The following is a 13,963-nucleotide window of genomic DNA, read 5'->3' as shown; positions in this document are numbered from 1 at the left end:
GAGAGTAGGACTCGGGGGCCCAGGACTCAATTGCTCTGTCCATAGTGATTTGACGGAGCCTCTGGCACAGTGGTTCTCTTGAATCAATACTTAGCTTAAATCATCGGCATCTCTACCGCGGCTCTGTAGAGGCTAAGTTACGCCGTGTACTCATGTACGCCTCCTTGCATAGAGTGGAGTTTTTCTCATCAGTCTCGTTTACCGAGGGATCATACTACTAAACTATCCTGGGATATCCCCCATGATCTTCTTTGGCCGTCAAGGAGCATGTGTCAATCAATGCGCCCAAGCCGATGCTAGGGATCGCCTCGGGATTGGGCTCGTCACGCTCCCCACATACAATGGCTATCCACTCCTTTTCGTGGACATCTCATGACGAGATGGGATGTCCTTTCTCCCGAAATTTACAATCATTCTCCAAAACCCTCATTCCCGCGGTCCGACGTCGCAGTCTTCTGACCGCATAAAAAGCTATGGAAACTCTCCAAGATTGTTCAGCATACCCCGCTCTGTATCTTCCCAATCCCACTGAGACTATCGAGAGCCATGGTGCACCCACAAGAAGTCGATATCATCGTAGCTGGGTGAGTCCTTATTTTCTTCAATCGAACCTTTTGTCTCATAGTTCTATCTCGCAGAGGTGGCCCTGCAGGTTCGTTGAACCTACGCTAGCCTTCACACCCTCTGAGGGCCTCTTTCCGTAGGATGTGTTGTCGCTGGACGTCTAGCGTTTTCCGACCCCAACCTGAAGGTCATGCTCATCGAAGGTATATCTTTCTTTTAGATTGTTGAATTATCACTCATGGCAGGCGGAACAGGCGGCGCCAATAATCGTGACGACCCTTGGGTGTACAGGCCTGGTATCTATGTGAAGAACATGCAGAGAGATGGCGTGTAAGTTGTTCGTGCCACTATCAATAATGTTCCATTTTTTTACCGCTGCCTTACTCAGAAATGACAAGGCGACGTTCTACACTGACACAATGGCATCTCCCCACATGCGTGGGCGGCAAAGTATTGTTCCGTACGTAGATGTGCATTCGGAGAGTGTACTCTATCCTAACCGTTTACAATGGTTTACTATCGCAGTTGTGCCAACATTCTTGGTGGGGGAAGCAGGTACTCAGCGTCGTTCATCTAGCCACGGCATAAAACTGACATCCCTGCAGCATCAATTTCCAAATGTACACAAGGGTGAGTGTTTTCTTAGTTTAGCGACGCATAAATCGCTCACTGATCTTCGTAGGCGTCTGCGTCTGATTGGGGTCAGTATCTGGCCCAGTGTAATCCGGACTACTTACTGATTGTTTCATTCTGAACGTAGACGACTTTAAGACAGAGGGATGGAAATTTGACGGTAAGCCATTCATGATAATATCTGCTACGAAAAGGCTTAGAAATATTTCTTAGACCTCCTTCCTTTGATGAAACGCGTCCGTTCTATCTTCTTATAATTATCCTCTCGGCCTTTATTGATACCTGGTGGTGAGCGCAGCTTGAGAACTACCAGAAGCCCAGCAATAGCGATTCGCACGGCTACGACGGTCCTATTGCCATCAGCAATGGCGGATCGATCTCCCCTCTCGCGCAAGATTTCTTGCGTGCATCTGACTCCATTGGCATACCGTTTAGCGGTATGTTTTCACCCCGCTGCATCTATCTCAGTTATACTGACATTGCTGCTTCCAGACGATATTCAGGGTAAGCTGTACGCTTCGCACGTCAGACACGTACGTGACTGTGATCCTAGATTGCAAGACTGCACATGCGGCAGAGATATGGGCTAAATACATCAACCGTCACACAGGCCGACGCAGCGATGCTGCCACCGGTGAGTTTCTGTATCTGTTCAAGGAAAGGCTTTTGCTTACTGAGCCATGTGTTTAGCATACGTTCACAGTGTCATGGATGTTCAGAATAACTTGTTCCTGCGCACCAACGCTCGTGTATCTAGGGTCATTTTTGAGGGCGACAAGGCCGTCGGAGTTGCATACGTGCCCTCACGCAACCGAGCCCATCAAGGTCAATTACTTGAGACTATCGTGAGTGATGGGCTCTCGATTTTTGCGTTCCTCTTTAATCATTGTATGCGATCAGGTCAGAGCTCGTCGATGCGTCGTGTTGAGCAGTGGGACTTTGGGCACCCCTCAGGTAGAGCAGCTCAACACGGGCAATCTCCTCCACGATCCTCATCATTCGTCTGCAGATTCTCGAGCGCTCTGGCGTCGGAAATGCCGAGCACTTGAAGAAGATGGATATAAAGGTCGTCAGCGACCTTCCCGGTGTCGGGTAAGTCATTTGTATGTGGCAATATCTTAGCATATTAACACGGTTTACATAGCGAGCAATACCAAGATCACTACACGACCTTGTCGAGTGAGTTATATTTGTGTGATGACGGGCAAGGTTCTAACCTTGATTTACAGTTTACCGTGTATCGGAGGATAGCTTCACGTTGGACGATTTCTTGCGTGGTGACAAGGAGGCACGCAAAGAGGTTTGTTCGAGGTATTTTTGTTGATCTATTTCCACCTCTGACAACACCCAACCCGAAGTTATTCCAAGAGTGGGAGGTCAGCCCCGAAAAGGCTCGTCTATCTTCGAATGCCATTGATGCAGGGTTCAAGGCAAGACTCCAGTCATTTCCTTGAGCAAGTCAGCATCTCACATCGCTCGCTTCAGATTCGGCCCACCGAAGAAGAGCTCAAGGAGATGGGACCCGAGTTCAACGAGCTTTACAACAGGTATTTCAAGGACAAGCCCGACAAGCCGGTCATGTTCGGCTCTATCGTGTCTGGTGCTTATGCGGACCACGCATTGCTTCCTCCGGGCAAATACATCACCATGTTCGCGACCCTTGACTTGCACTTCTGTGTTGAGGCTGACTTGATTCTTTGATCCGTCAGGTTCCAGTACCTGGTCTGTTGCCATGAGTTTGCATATGTTATAACCACGCTTACCAACACCTGCATGTAGGAATACCCTGCCAGCCGTGGCAAGATCCATATCTCTTCTCAGAACCCTTACGTCGAGCCATTCTTCGATAGTGGCTTTTTGAATAACAAAGCTGACTTTGCCCCAATCCGCTGGAGCTACAAGAAGACGCGTGAAATTGCCCGGCGCATGGACGGTACGCCATCTGAATTTATCGTCAGAGGGCTCATGTTCACGCGAACCTTATTTCAGCATTCCGCGGCGAACTCACTTCGCACCACCCCCACTTCCACCCCGCATCCCCGGCCGCGTGCAGGGACATCGACATCCAGACCGCCAAGAAGATCCTACCCGATGGCTTCACTGTCGGCATTCACATGGGGACTTGGCACAAACCAGGCGAGCCTTACGATGCGTCGAAGGTCCATGAGGATATCCAGTATTCCAAGGAAGACGATGAGGCCATTGATAATTGGATCGCTGATCATGTAGAGACAACCTGGCACAGCTTGGGTACTTGCGGCAAGTTTGATTTTCTGATCCACTTTAAGGGTAACGAGCCTGACCTCAGCCCTGTCGCAGCCATGAAGCCGAGGCAGGAGGGTGGTGTCGTTGACGGACGTCTCAACGTACATGGCACAAAGAATCTCAAGGTCGCCGACTTGTCTATCTGCCCCGTAAGAAAAATAATCTTGTTGCCCATTCCTTACTCGCGCTTATGAAACTCGACATGACAGGACAACCTGGGAACAAACACGTATTCTTCTGCGCTTCTCGTTGGCGAGAAGGCGGCTAGTTTGTTGACTGAGGACCTTGGTATGCGTTTCTCTACGCACTCCTGAGTATAATGCTTAGTGGTGGGTACATAGGCCTCAAGATCAAGACCCCTCACGCCCCTGTGCCACATGCACCTGTTCCGAAAGGCGTTCCCGCGACCCAGCAGGTTCGCTAAACCACTCCAGCATCGCCGAACCATCACTCCCTTCCAGAACCTTATCTGCCTGTAACTATATGTAACCTGGATGCACGATGTAAGTGTCCTTGAGATGAGTTGTGTCATGTGAGGATTGCCATGTGTAGGATATTGCTTGTTGCGTATGCTGCTGTTCCATGTATTGTCAATGCCATTTCGTTGCGCGTTTGAATCACAATGGGAACACAGTCCCAAATCATGACCGCATGCATTGATATCTTCGACGTACATGCTTAGTCTAATTTTACACTTTTACATTTCACCGCATTCTACCCAAGCAAAATCCCGTTAGCAACGCAGCTGCATAGAGAGACACTTGTACAGCGTACCGACTATCTTCACCGCCAGCTTGGGTCTGTTATTCGGGCCTGTTGGAACGTTCTCGATCTTTCGCAGTGTAAGCATACCGTCTATCACCTTTCCGAAGACAACGTGCTTTCCATCAAGAAAATCGCATTTCGCTGTCGTGATGAAAAACTGCAGAAGCCGTCATGTGTGTTCATCAACGATTCGACTGCTTGAATTATATACAAGTGTATTGCTTACCTGGCAGCCATTTGTGTTAGAACCGGAGTTTGCCTGAAACAAATATCAGACACTATTACTCGACCACGCGCAGATGAACTACCATCGATAAGAGTCCTGGACCAGTATGTTTTTCCTGGAAATTTTCGTCCTGGAGCACGTCCGGTTAGCTTCATTCGAATCGGTATGCACAGGAAGACAACGACGAACTGGAAACTTGTCCCCGTAGATTGAGAACGATCCTGTGCCATCACCGTTGAGGAAGTCACCACCTGTAGCATGCATGTTAGACAGTGCAGTCGAGAGAATAAGCCGGGGCGTCAATGTGGCCCGTGATGCCTACCTTGACACATGAAGTTTGGCACCCTATGGAAGTTAAATGATATGAACCCGTGGCTCTGAGGGCATGTATTTGTTTGGCTTACACTCTATGAAAAGACGCTTGTCAGCAAGCATGAGATAGATTGTCAGAAGATAAACAAATTGTTGCGTACCGATGGAATGTGGCATTCTTATATCCCTGTGGTCGTGAATTGACTCTGAAGATTCGCGCTCATGTTTTACGTCTCATGTCAATCGAGATTATTTGTCTCACATACCTGTACTCTCCTGTGCACAGTTGGCGAAAGTTTTCTGCAGTCCTACAGACGCAAGAAAACGATCAACTCGACATGAGGATGAAATACTATCACACATGAACGAACTTGGGCACAATGTCGCTGAACAGCTCCATCTTCAGTCTACCGGCAGGGGTTTCGCCGATATTGACATCCATGAACACGACTGGTCTCTGAGATGTTGTCATTCCGGAAGAAAGAAAAGCAAAGAAGTTTCGGTCGTGAAACAGTGACCGAAGGTGAGAACCAGTGAAGTTGGATACAGAACTCCAAACAAACCTAAACACCGTCCTCCTTGTCCTCGCCGCACCTGAAATGTTTGCTGTAGTCTATCTGTGTCTAGGTCGACAACATGTCCTATTTTCTGCCCCACCTTCCTTCTGGCTGGCATGTCGATGAAGCTATCAAATCTGAGGAAGACCGCACTGTGGTGATCCGCTTCGGACACGACTGGGACACGCAGTGCATGACCATGGACGAGACGTTGTACGGCGTTGCAGAGAAAGTGCAGAACTTTGCCGTCATCTACCTGGTTGACATCACCGAAGTCCCAGACTTCAATAAGGTGCGTGAAGAATCCTACGACATGTCACTTGACGTTGATAGTAGCGGATCTCCAGATGTACGAGTTGTATGACCCATGCACGGTCATGTTCTTCTATCGGTACGCTATGTAGCGTTCACAACCGTGACTTGTTCTTGATGAGCTCGCGCCTGTGCATACCAGGAACAAGCACATCATGATCGATTTGGGTACTGGTAACAATAATAAGATGTGAGTATCCGTAGGAAAGCAGGTGGTGTTCACCGGTGTTGACCTGATCCTACTCCCTCTACCAGTAATTGGGCTATGGACAACAAACAAGAGGTAACTGTTATCTTTTTTTCCTTAGAGTGTCGTCAACTCATGTTGTTCTGCTGTATACAGTTGATTGATATCATTGAGACAGTCTATCGTGGCGCTTCGAAGGGACGTGGTCTCGTAGTTTCTCCCAAAGGTTGGATCAATGCCCATCTAACAATGTGCTCGGCTCACGACCTTTGCTCGTAGATTACTCAACTCGCTACCGATACTAAGCCTGCCGACAGTGTGTGTAGTGTCTGTGTACTAGTATTCCCCTTCTATGTTTCGTCTATCATCAACTGCATGAAATGACAATTATTTGTTCTGCTACCACATCCGAAAATCGAGTCAAATACTGTACAGGTAAACGGTGTACAGATGATAGATACAGTACCGGACCAAGTGCTACACCATGCCTTATGCTATCCATGAGATTATCCTCTTCGCACCGCCTTTCAGATCGCACCACAACTCCCTGAGAGCACTTCCCGGAGCGGGTGCTGCGCAACTCCTGCACAAGGCTCTGCGTCAATTATGCTATTGCTGAGACCATTGCTGGCTCCTGCGAGATCGCCAAGTGCTCGAGTGCGTCCACAAACTCCTTGTCCTTCTCGTCGGTATCCTCATCACCATCGTCCGCGCTCTCACTTTCCCCCTCATCCTCATTATCCGGTGGTTCATCCTCATAGTCCAGCTATTCGACATTTGCACAAAAAAACCCGACGCCGAACCTAATCAGCCCAAAGACACATGTTATTCAGGTCGTGAAAACACTCACCGGGTCATATATCACACGAATGACCAGACTGCAGCTCGGACATGTCGCGATGTCCTCGTAGTTTGCAAGCTGCTTGCGGGAGATCTCGAATCGGTCACCACACGGGCATGGGTAGTGGTATACGGCTTTCTCGTCATCCCAAGCCATATCCTCGATCTCAATCTCGTCGTAGTAGGCGCCCATCGCTGGTAGGTTTTGGGTAGATGATTCGAGGCGATTTTTGAGGGAGTGTGATAAAGAAAGGGATAGTCTCAGTGTAGCTAAATTGTCAAGAACTCGAAGAGAACGACAAGGCACGTGCCAGCCGAACATCAGATTCATTGGTGTGACGAGCGTGACGGCGGTAACCCTCCCTCTTGCTATCACTCACTCAGGATATCTTGTGCGTTGGAAACACAGCGTGGTCTCTGACCATCTAGCAGACTGACGGAGACTGCACGGCGTAGGCTCTATTAAAGAGCCAATGGGATTCCTTTTCACTGACCGCTCGGACTCAGAAACAGTGATCTTGACAAAACCTCGCTTTATCCTTCCCCCTTCATTCTCCCTCATACTTCGAGAGCTGTCGCTGTCACTTTGGCTGTGCATTGTTCCAGAGCAGTCTTCGCATTTGAATCCACGAGGACATCAACGGTCCATATTTTCCCAGTCTCTGAGCAACTGATTGCATTGATGCCCTGGTCTTGCTCTTTCTATATGGCTACTTCTTGATCACAACCCTTTGCCAACTCCTTGACAACCTCTCAGAGGACTATTCACCTGGTTTCTCTCACCTTCCCGTGGACACAGAGTTGCGGATTGCTTTTACAGGATTTCGTTTGTCAGATTTTGGAAGCACGCGATACTTCACATCCAAATTATTCTTAAATCATTCACTCCTCACAGCGATATTGACGTTGGCGTCGTCCCCATCTCTTTTACAGCTCTGTAGATCACAATTTCCCTTCGCTCAGTTCCCTGTCTCAAGCAATTTTCTCAACGGAGAGACTCGCGTTGAAACTTGGCATGGATGCACACTCAAGTCGCTGCATGATCTTTCAAGATGTTCCCTAAACCGCAAACTAACAAGTTCGTAGATTCCGCTGCGCATGATATGGATGTAACTCACTGACAACACCCATGTTCGTACCGGTTCGAGGTGAGTTCCAACTTCAAGTACTCTCAGTCACAGTTCCATACCCTTCCAACCAGTGCTTGGAGGTCTTCGCAAGCCTTCTGCTGAATGTGCTGATTTACATTCTCATGCGCGAGTGATCGAGCTCTCTTCGTGCGGTCCCGCCGCATCGCTGACATGTGATAAGCGGCAAGCTACACTGTAGGGCAGTTATAGGGCCCAGGCACCATTGTAAAACCAACCGCCTGTAACATAAGTGTAGCACACCACTAGCGCACCATTAACACACCGTAATACTGCGCGTTACGAGAGTATGCAAAATTCAAAGACTCCGAGATGCGTTGCCGGCTTGTGGCGAGTGAGACCGACGTCATGCTAAAGCTCCGTGGCGCGTGACCGGTGAATATCGTGACTTGGAGTCTCTTGGAGTAGCTTGGAGGGCAAGGCTGGTAGGAGGCGTCCACCACCTCCTTTCTTCCTGCCACTACCTCGTCTCATCCTGCCACTTAGCTTACCCTTGTCTTTTGGGCCTTCAACTCGATCCACCAGAACATATATGACCACTCCCGCTGCCAAGGTTGAAACTTGGAACACCTATGAATTCCTTACCTTACGAGCTCCTCAATGCCATCGTTCACGAAGTCCCTCCTGGCCAGAACCTCTTACAGGTTCGAATGTTGAACCGGACATTCTGTGCGATAACTACGCCGCTCATATTTCGACGAGTCGATGTTACTAATACGCCTGAGAGCGCAAGGACATTCAGTAATATCTTACGATCCAAGGCGCTTGCATGTGTTGTCCAAGAAATTGTCTTCCGAGAAAACTATGCAGTTCTCATGGGCAAAGGTCTCTATTTGTTCCAGGGTAAATGTGCTCAACCTTATTCCGAGGGGTTCGAGGCTGATATGATATAGGTTCTCGTCAAGCATTGAGCCGATTGTCCTTGAACACATCGCACCCAGAAGTTATAGCCTTACAGGAATCCCTCGCTTTGTCATTCTCCTGCCTTCGCGATTTCTCATCTATCAAATGCCTGTCGTTATCATTTTGGTCTGGGAGCAGACACTTTTATTCACAACATCCATGGAATCTTCAAATGGCAATCATCCGCGCGATTTCAGGTCAATTATCCCTAGCTACACTCACTTGTCTCTCCATCAACAACTTGTACACATGTCACGGCCCACAGTTTGATGACCCTGCTTTTCAGAATCTCTTCAGTGGACTCGACACTCTACGTATCTCATCGTCTTGCGGCTTGGACCCCCCAGCCCCGTTATTTCAGCTCCCATTTGCCAAATTTTGGGAGCACACAATGCAGCATTGTGTTCTCGGCCCTCTCGCCTCTCTATCTCGTTCTCTCACGTCCTTGACTCTTCACAGTGATCTGGACGTCGGCGTTGTCCCTCGAGTAGATTTTTCGCAGCTGGACTTTCCTGCGCTCGCGTCCTTGTCATTGCAGATGATTTTGTTCAACGAGGAAACTCACGTCGAAGACTTTATCGTGCGACACAAACTCACGCTGAAGTCTCTGCATCTTGCGGAATGCCATATCACATTCTTTGGCTTGGCGAAAGGCCCGCCACAGGTCTGGTCTCAGATATGGACTCGTTTCGCGGATGAGTTGGAGGCATTGGTCCAGCTCTCGGTGCAACCCGATCACAACGGCAACCAAGTCTGGCCCTACAATGTCTCTTATGTGCATCTCGACGAGCAAATTGGCTATTCGTATATGCGAGTATGGAGATCGGATGGGGAGTCAGTGATCAAGGCGAACGATGATAGGGCCGAGCGGGTGTTCCACGAAGTGGTTCGTTCGAGACGATGCAAACTGACCGAGACGGCAAAGGTTACGCAGAGGTAGCGAGCTTTTTCCCGTGGACGTCGTGCTACTGACGGGTACGCGCTCTTTGACATTTTTGTTTTGCAAGATTGCTGTCAACTTATGAAGTCGTTGCTCTATACAGTTGTTTGATATCATCGAGACAGTCTATCGTGCTGCTTCGAAAGAATATGCCTGGCCAACGTGCTTCGCTCATAGATTACTTAACTACAGACGCTACGTCTGCCGACAGTGTGTGTACTGTCTGTGTACTGTCTGTGTACTGTCTGTGTACTGTCTGTGTACTGTCTGTGTACTGTCTGTGTACTGGTATTTCTCCTCAATGTTTCTTCTATCATCAAACACATGAAATGGCAATTCTTTGTTCTGCTATCACGTTCAAAACTTGTGTCAAACACTGTACAGGTAAACGGTGTACAGACAGTAGATAATTACCGGACCAAGTGCTACACCATGCCATATGATATGCATGAAATTATCCTCTTCGCACCGCCCTTCACATTGCAACATGGCTCTTTGAGAGCCATTCCCGGGGAGACTGCGACAGAAGGCCCTGCGCCAATTATGCTGTTGCCGAGACCATCTTTGGCCCTCGAGATCGCCAAGTGCTCCAGTGCGTCCACAAACTCCTCGACCACTTCGTTGGTATTCTCATCTGCGCTCTCATTTTCCCCCTCATCCTAATTATCTGGTGGTTCATCTCATAGTCCAGCTGTCCAACATTCGCACAGAAACACCCGGCTCCAGACACCATACTCAGGTCGTGAAAACGCTCAACGCGAATCACCCGGCTGTAGCTCGGACGTATCGCGATGTCCTCGTAGTTCGCAAGCTGCTTACGGGAGATCTCGAATCGGTCACCACACGGACATGGGTAGTGGTACACGACCTTCTCGTCACCTTAAGCCATGTCCTCGATCTTGATTTCGTCATAGTATACACACATCGCTGATACGAGTTTGTGAGTAGTGTTTTCGGAGTGTTTTCGGGGCAGTTTTTGAGCGAATGTGATAATGAAAAGAGATGTCAATGTCGAGAATGAAGGGAACCGATCAGTGTGACTCGCGTGGGAAGCGGTACTCTCTCTGCAGCTCTCTGCAGCTCTCTGCGAGTCTGCAGGCCCTACGACCTACAGTAGGTGTCGTATCGTTCAAAACACCCTTGCCTTATGAACGATTTAGCTCCATATTCGAAGAACCCTCTTCGCCAGGACAAGCCCATATCCAAACAGAATGTCTTGTGCGCTGGAAAACTGCTAGAAACGCTGCGTGGTCTCTGACAGATCTGACCACCCAGGCTGACGCAGACTGCGCGGTGTAGGCTCTCTTCAAGAGCCAGCTGAAGTCTATTGGCCGCTCGGATTCAAAAAAATAGCGATTTTCAGAATCCTATGCTTTGTCAGTTTCCTTTCATGCTCCTTCGACCCTCGAGACCTATCGTTTTGGCTGGGTATCCTCCAGAGCAGTCTTTGCATTCAAACCTTGCATCCATGAGAACATCGACAGGTTTCTTACTTCTCATAGCGATGTCGACATTGACTTTGTCTCTCAAGCAGTAAGGTCTTTATAGCTCGACAGAGCTCAACTTCTTTGCGCTCACTTTCTCGTCTAGGAACATATTCATCGAAGAGGCTCTCGTAAACCTGGCACGAATGCATACTCAAGTCGCTGTAGTGTCATTGCATACTCTCGCAAGATGCTATGTAAACAGCAAACGACGAGTTCTTATTTTCCGCTGCGCAGGTGCCCTCGAAAATACTCACTCGTTTTGCAGAGATGTTAGCAGGCTTCTCAGTGTATCTTGCTGACAACACCTATGCTTGTACGATATCCACACCATTTAACTAGTACTTGGAAACCTTCGCACTCCTTCTGTTGAATGCTGGTCTGTGCTGATCTACATTCCATGCACGAATGATCGAGCTCTCTTCGCGCCGCCGCATCTCTGACATGCGACGTTTGACAAGCGACACCCAAGCGGCAAGCTTCACGGGCACTGGAAGGCACCATCGTGAAGATGTCTTGAACACACCTTGATACTGTGACTGACTCGGACAAGTTACAAGATTCCGAGATGCGTTGCTGATTTGTGGCGAGTGAGAATGACGTTATTCGTGACCAGTGGCTCATGTGGTTTGAAGCAGCTTGGACCGCAGGGGGTTAGCGGCCTGGTAGTGTTCGCCTTGCGTCTCTTCCTGTCACTCAGCTTACCCTTGTCTACCGTTCCCTTCAAGCCTTCACCTCAGAACACAGCCGACACTCCCGCTACCAAGGTCGGAAATTGGAACATGAGTTCCTTACCTGTTGAGCTCCTCGAAGCTATCTTTGACGCGGTTCCTCTCGGCCACATCCTCTTACAGGTTCGGCTGTTGAACAGGACATTTTGTGCGATGGTCACGCCACTCGTATTTGAACGGGTTAATGTCACCAATACACCTGAGAGCGCAGAGGCATTCAGTAATATTGCGCGGTCCAAGGCGCTAGCATGCCTCGTTCAAGAAATTTTCTTTCGAGAAGCCTATGTAGTTTCAAAAGGAGAAGATCTGTATCTGTTCTAGGATAGATGCATTCCACTTATTGTCGAGGCTGATGTGATATAGGTTCTCGCCGAGCATGGAGTCCATTGCCTTTGTGCTAACCGCTCGCAGTCAGTGACACCTTAGAGAACTCTCTCATTTCGTCATTCTCTTACCTTCGCCGCCTTCCATCTATCAAGTGTCTGTCGTTATCATTTTGGCATGGGAGCAGACATTTCTACTCGCCAAATCCATGGGCACTTCAAATGGCCATCCTCCGCGGAATTTCAGGCCAATTGCCCATAGCTACACTCACTTCTCTCACCATCAATGGCTTGTACGCATATCACGGCCCACAGTATGATAAACCTGATTTTCAGAACCTCTTCCGTGGACTCGATGCTATCCGTATCTCACCATCTTGGGGATTGGAGCCTCCACCGCCAGACCTTCGGTCTTCATTTGTCCATTTTTGGGAGTACACAATGCAGCTTCGCGTTCTCAGCGCTCTCGCCTCGTTCGCTCTCTCACGTCGTTCACTCTTCACAGTGATCTGGACGTCGGCGTTGTCCATCGGGTCAATTTTTCGGAGCTGGACTTTCCTGCGCTCGCGTTCCTGTCATTGCAGATGATTTTGTTCAACGAGGAAACTCACGTCTCAGACTTCATCGTGCGACACAAACTCACGCTGAAATCGCTGCATCTTACGCAATGCCATATCGCATCCTATAGCGTTTTGGAAGGGCCGCCGCAGGTCTGGTCTCAGATGTGGACTCGTTTCGCAGACGAGCTGGAGGCATTGATCCAGCTCTCGGTGGAGCCGGGTCACAACGTCAACCAAGTCCGGCCACACCATTCCTCTTATGTGCATCTCGACGACAAAAATCGGCTACTCGTGTCTGCCCATGCGGAACTCGCTTGAGCAGACGTGAATCAAGGCGGAAGATGACATGGCTGAGCGCATGTTCCGCGAAGTGGTTCGTTCGAGGCGACGCAAACTGACTGGAACAGCAAAGAATACATGTATTGAACCTCCTCCGCCCCACAACATTCCCGTCACTGCTCCTTCTCCTCCCCTGTTTATCAACAGGTTACACTCTATCGTGCACCGCGTATTTCATCAGGACACTTGTAGTCTCGTGGATAAGTTTTAAAGTAATAACTACAAGGATCATTTTGAATATGGCACTGGCGATGTCTCTGTCGCAAACATCGTATCGTTGCCTGAGAGGAAGGCCTGCAAGGATACGATCATGCCTGAATGAACCAAGTAACGTACAAATTAAATCTCTTTGGTACTTAACCAGTCCATTTGAGCTAAAACATATCGTAAATCGTACGGCTTCACATCCGTTGTGCTCATTTATCGACAGATGGACTCGGAAGAAGCTCCATGAGATTAGGCAGAACCCGGCAAGGTGCAGGTATCCTGTGACGGCACTCGAACTCGTGAGCGTCCGAAAGCGTCCATAAGAGACAAGAGATGTGTGTAGTAGTGATGCGAACGGATCCGAACAAAGGACGCCGTCCGTACGTGATCTGTGGAATGCCCAACGGGATCTTCAATCTGGCGTCTGGTATCGACCTTGCAGATAACTTCGCAGACAGTTGACGTACCTTGGGCTCCGGATTGCCCTCGCAACAATGTTGCGATCGGGAGGACTCGCGCCCCAGCCAGCTTTCCGAAGCTCCTGAAAAATGCATCGTACGAACAAGCGCCGTCGGCCGAGCGGAGAAGGTAGATTAGATTCGGGTTGCCCTAACGAACGTTTGGGGGAGAAGAATGCCGATAAGGCGACGCCGCAGGCAGGATGTGA

General features: G+C 49.2%; 8 protein-coding genes across 8 annotated transcripts; 6 read left to right on the top strand and 2 right to left on the bottom strand.

Moving 5' to 3' along the window:
* Positions 1-546: 546 nt before the first annotated feature.
* On the top strand, positions 547-3,886 carry gor3 (GMC oxidoreductase 3; the record flags this gene model as incomplete). The annotated part of the gene is made up of 26 exons (XM_009553354.1): positions 547-584; positions 639-652; positions 705-767; positions 819-894; positions 953-1,024; positions 1,090-1,119; positions 1,170-1,194; positions 1,247-1,265; positions 1,325-1,357; positions 1,411-1,433; positions 1,496-1,634; positions 1,690-1,701; positions 1,751-1,831; positions 1,888-2,042; positions 2,098-2,151; positions 2,207-2,289; positions 2,342-2,376; positions 2,427-2,497; positions 2,556-2,627; positions 2,683-2,846; positions 2,907-2,919; positions 2,977-3,130; positions 3,187-3,460; positions 3,506-3,611; positions 3,672-3,750; positions 3,804-3,886. The coding sequence occupies 26 exons, from the start codon at positions 547-549 to the stop codon at positions 3,884-3,886; spliced, it is 1,968 nt and encodes a 655-aa protein (XP_009551649.1).
* A 273-nt stretch (positions 3,887-4,159) lies between these two features.
* HETIRDRAFT_125825 (uncharacterized protein) lies at positions 4,160-5,237 on the bottom strand (the record flags this gene model as incomplete). The annotated part of the gene is made up of 9 exons (XM_009553353.1): positions 4,160-4,176; positions 4,237-4,384; positions 4,454-4,486; positions 4,536-4,583; positions 4,643-4,704; positions 4,776-4,798; positions 4,927-4,971; positions 5,032-5,073; positions 5,137-5,237. The coding sequence occupies 9 exons, from the start codon at positions 5,235-5,237 to the stop codon at positions 4,160-4,162; spliced, it is 519 nt and encodes a 172-aa protein (XP_009551648.1).
* Positions 5,238-5,375: 138 nt separating this feature from the next.
* Positions 5,376-6,126, top strand: HETIRDRAFT_480925 (uncharacterized protein; the record flags this gene model as incomplete). Its single annotated transcript, XM_009553352.1, has 6 exons — positions 5,376-5,614; positions 5,670-5,713; positions 5,777-5,824; positions 5,890-5,917; positions 5,978-6,047; positions 6,101-6,126. The coding sequence occupies exons 1-6, from the start codon at positions 5,402-5,404 to the stop codon at positions 6,124-6,126; spliced, it is 429 nt and encodes a 142-aa protein (XP_009551647.1). The 5' UTR covers positions 5,376-5,401.
* Positions 6,127-6,650: 524 nt separating this feature from the next.
* Positions 6,651-6,854, bottom strand: HETIRDRAFT_327860 (uncharacterized protein; the record flags this gene model as incomplete). Its single annotated transcript, XM_009553351.1, has 1 exon — positions 6,651-6,854. The coding sequence occupies one exon, from the start codon at positions 6,852-6,854 to the stop codon at positions 6,651-6,653; it is 204 nt and encodes a 67-aa protein (XP_009551646.1).
* A 1,414-nt stretch (positions 6,855-8,268) lies between these two features.
* On the top strand, positions 8,269-9,095 carry HETIRDRAFT_412008 (uncharacterized protein; the record flags this gene model as incomplete). Its single annotated transcript, XM_009553350.1, has 2 exons — positions 8,269-8,652; positions 8,703-9,095. Coding segments are annotated over exons 1-2 (493 nt in total), but the record flags the coding sequence as incomplete, so codon positions are not given.
* Positions 9,096-9,345: 250 nt separating this feature from the next.
* HETIRDRAFT_148152 (uncharacterized protein) lies at positions 9,346-9,997 on the top strand (the record flags this gene model as incomplete). Its single annotated transcript, XM_009553348.1, has 2 exons — positions 9,346-9,687; positions 9,756-9,997. A coding segment is annotated over exon 2 (195 nt), but the record flags the coding sequence as incomplete, so codon positions are not given.
* On the top strand, positions 9,431-9,652 carry HETIRDRAFT_412007 (uncharacterized protein; the record flags this gene model as incomplete). Its single annotated transcript, XM_009553349.1, has 1 exon — positions 9,431-9,652. A coding segment is annotated over one exon (222 nt), but the record flags the coding sequence as incomplete, so codon positions are not given.
* A 2,415-nt stretch (positions 9,998-12,412) lies between the features above and the next one.
* On the top strand, positions 12,413-13,068 carry HETIRDRAFT_430094 (uncharacterized protein; the record flags this gene model as incomplete). Its single annotated transcript, XM_009553347.1, has 2 exons — positions 12,413-12,663; positions 12,696-13,068. The coding sequence occupies 2 exons, from the start codon at positions 12,413-12,415 to the stop codon at positions 13,066-13,068; spliced, it is 624 nt and encodes a 207-aa protein (XP_009551642.1).
* Between the last annotated feature and the right edge of the window lie 895 nt (positions 13,069-13,963).

The sequence above is a fragment of the Heterobasidion irregulare genome (assembly GCF_000320585.1).
Source record: "Heterobasidion irregulare TC 32-1 unplaced genomic scaffold scaffold_11, whole genome shotgun sequence".
NCBI classification, from domain to species: Eukaryota; Fungi; Basidiomycota; class Agaricomycetes; order Russulales; family Bondarzewiaceae; genus Heterobasidion; species Heterobasidion irregulare.
Note: the sequence above shows the minus strand (reverse complement) of the source record. Positions and strands in the feature narration are given on the sequence as shown.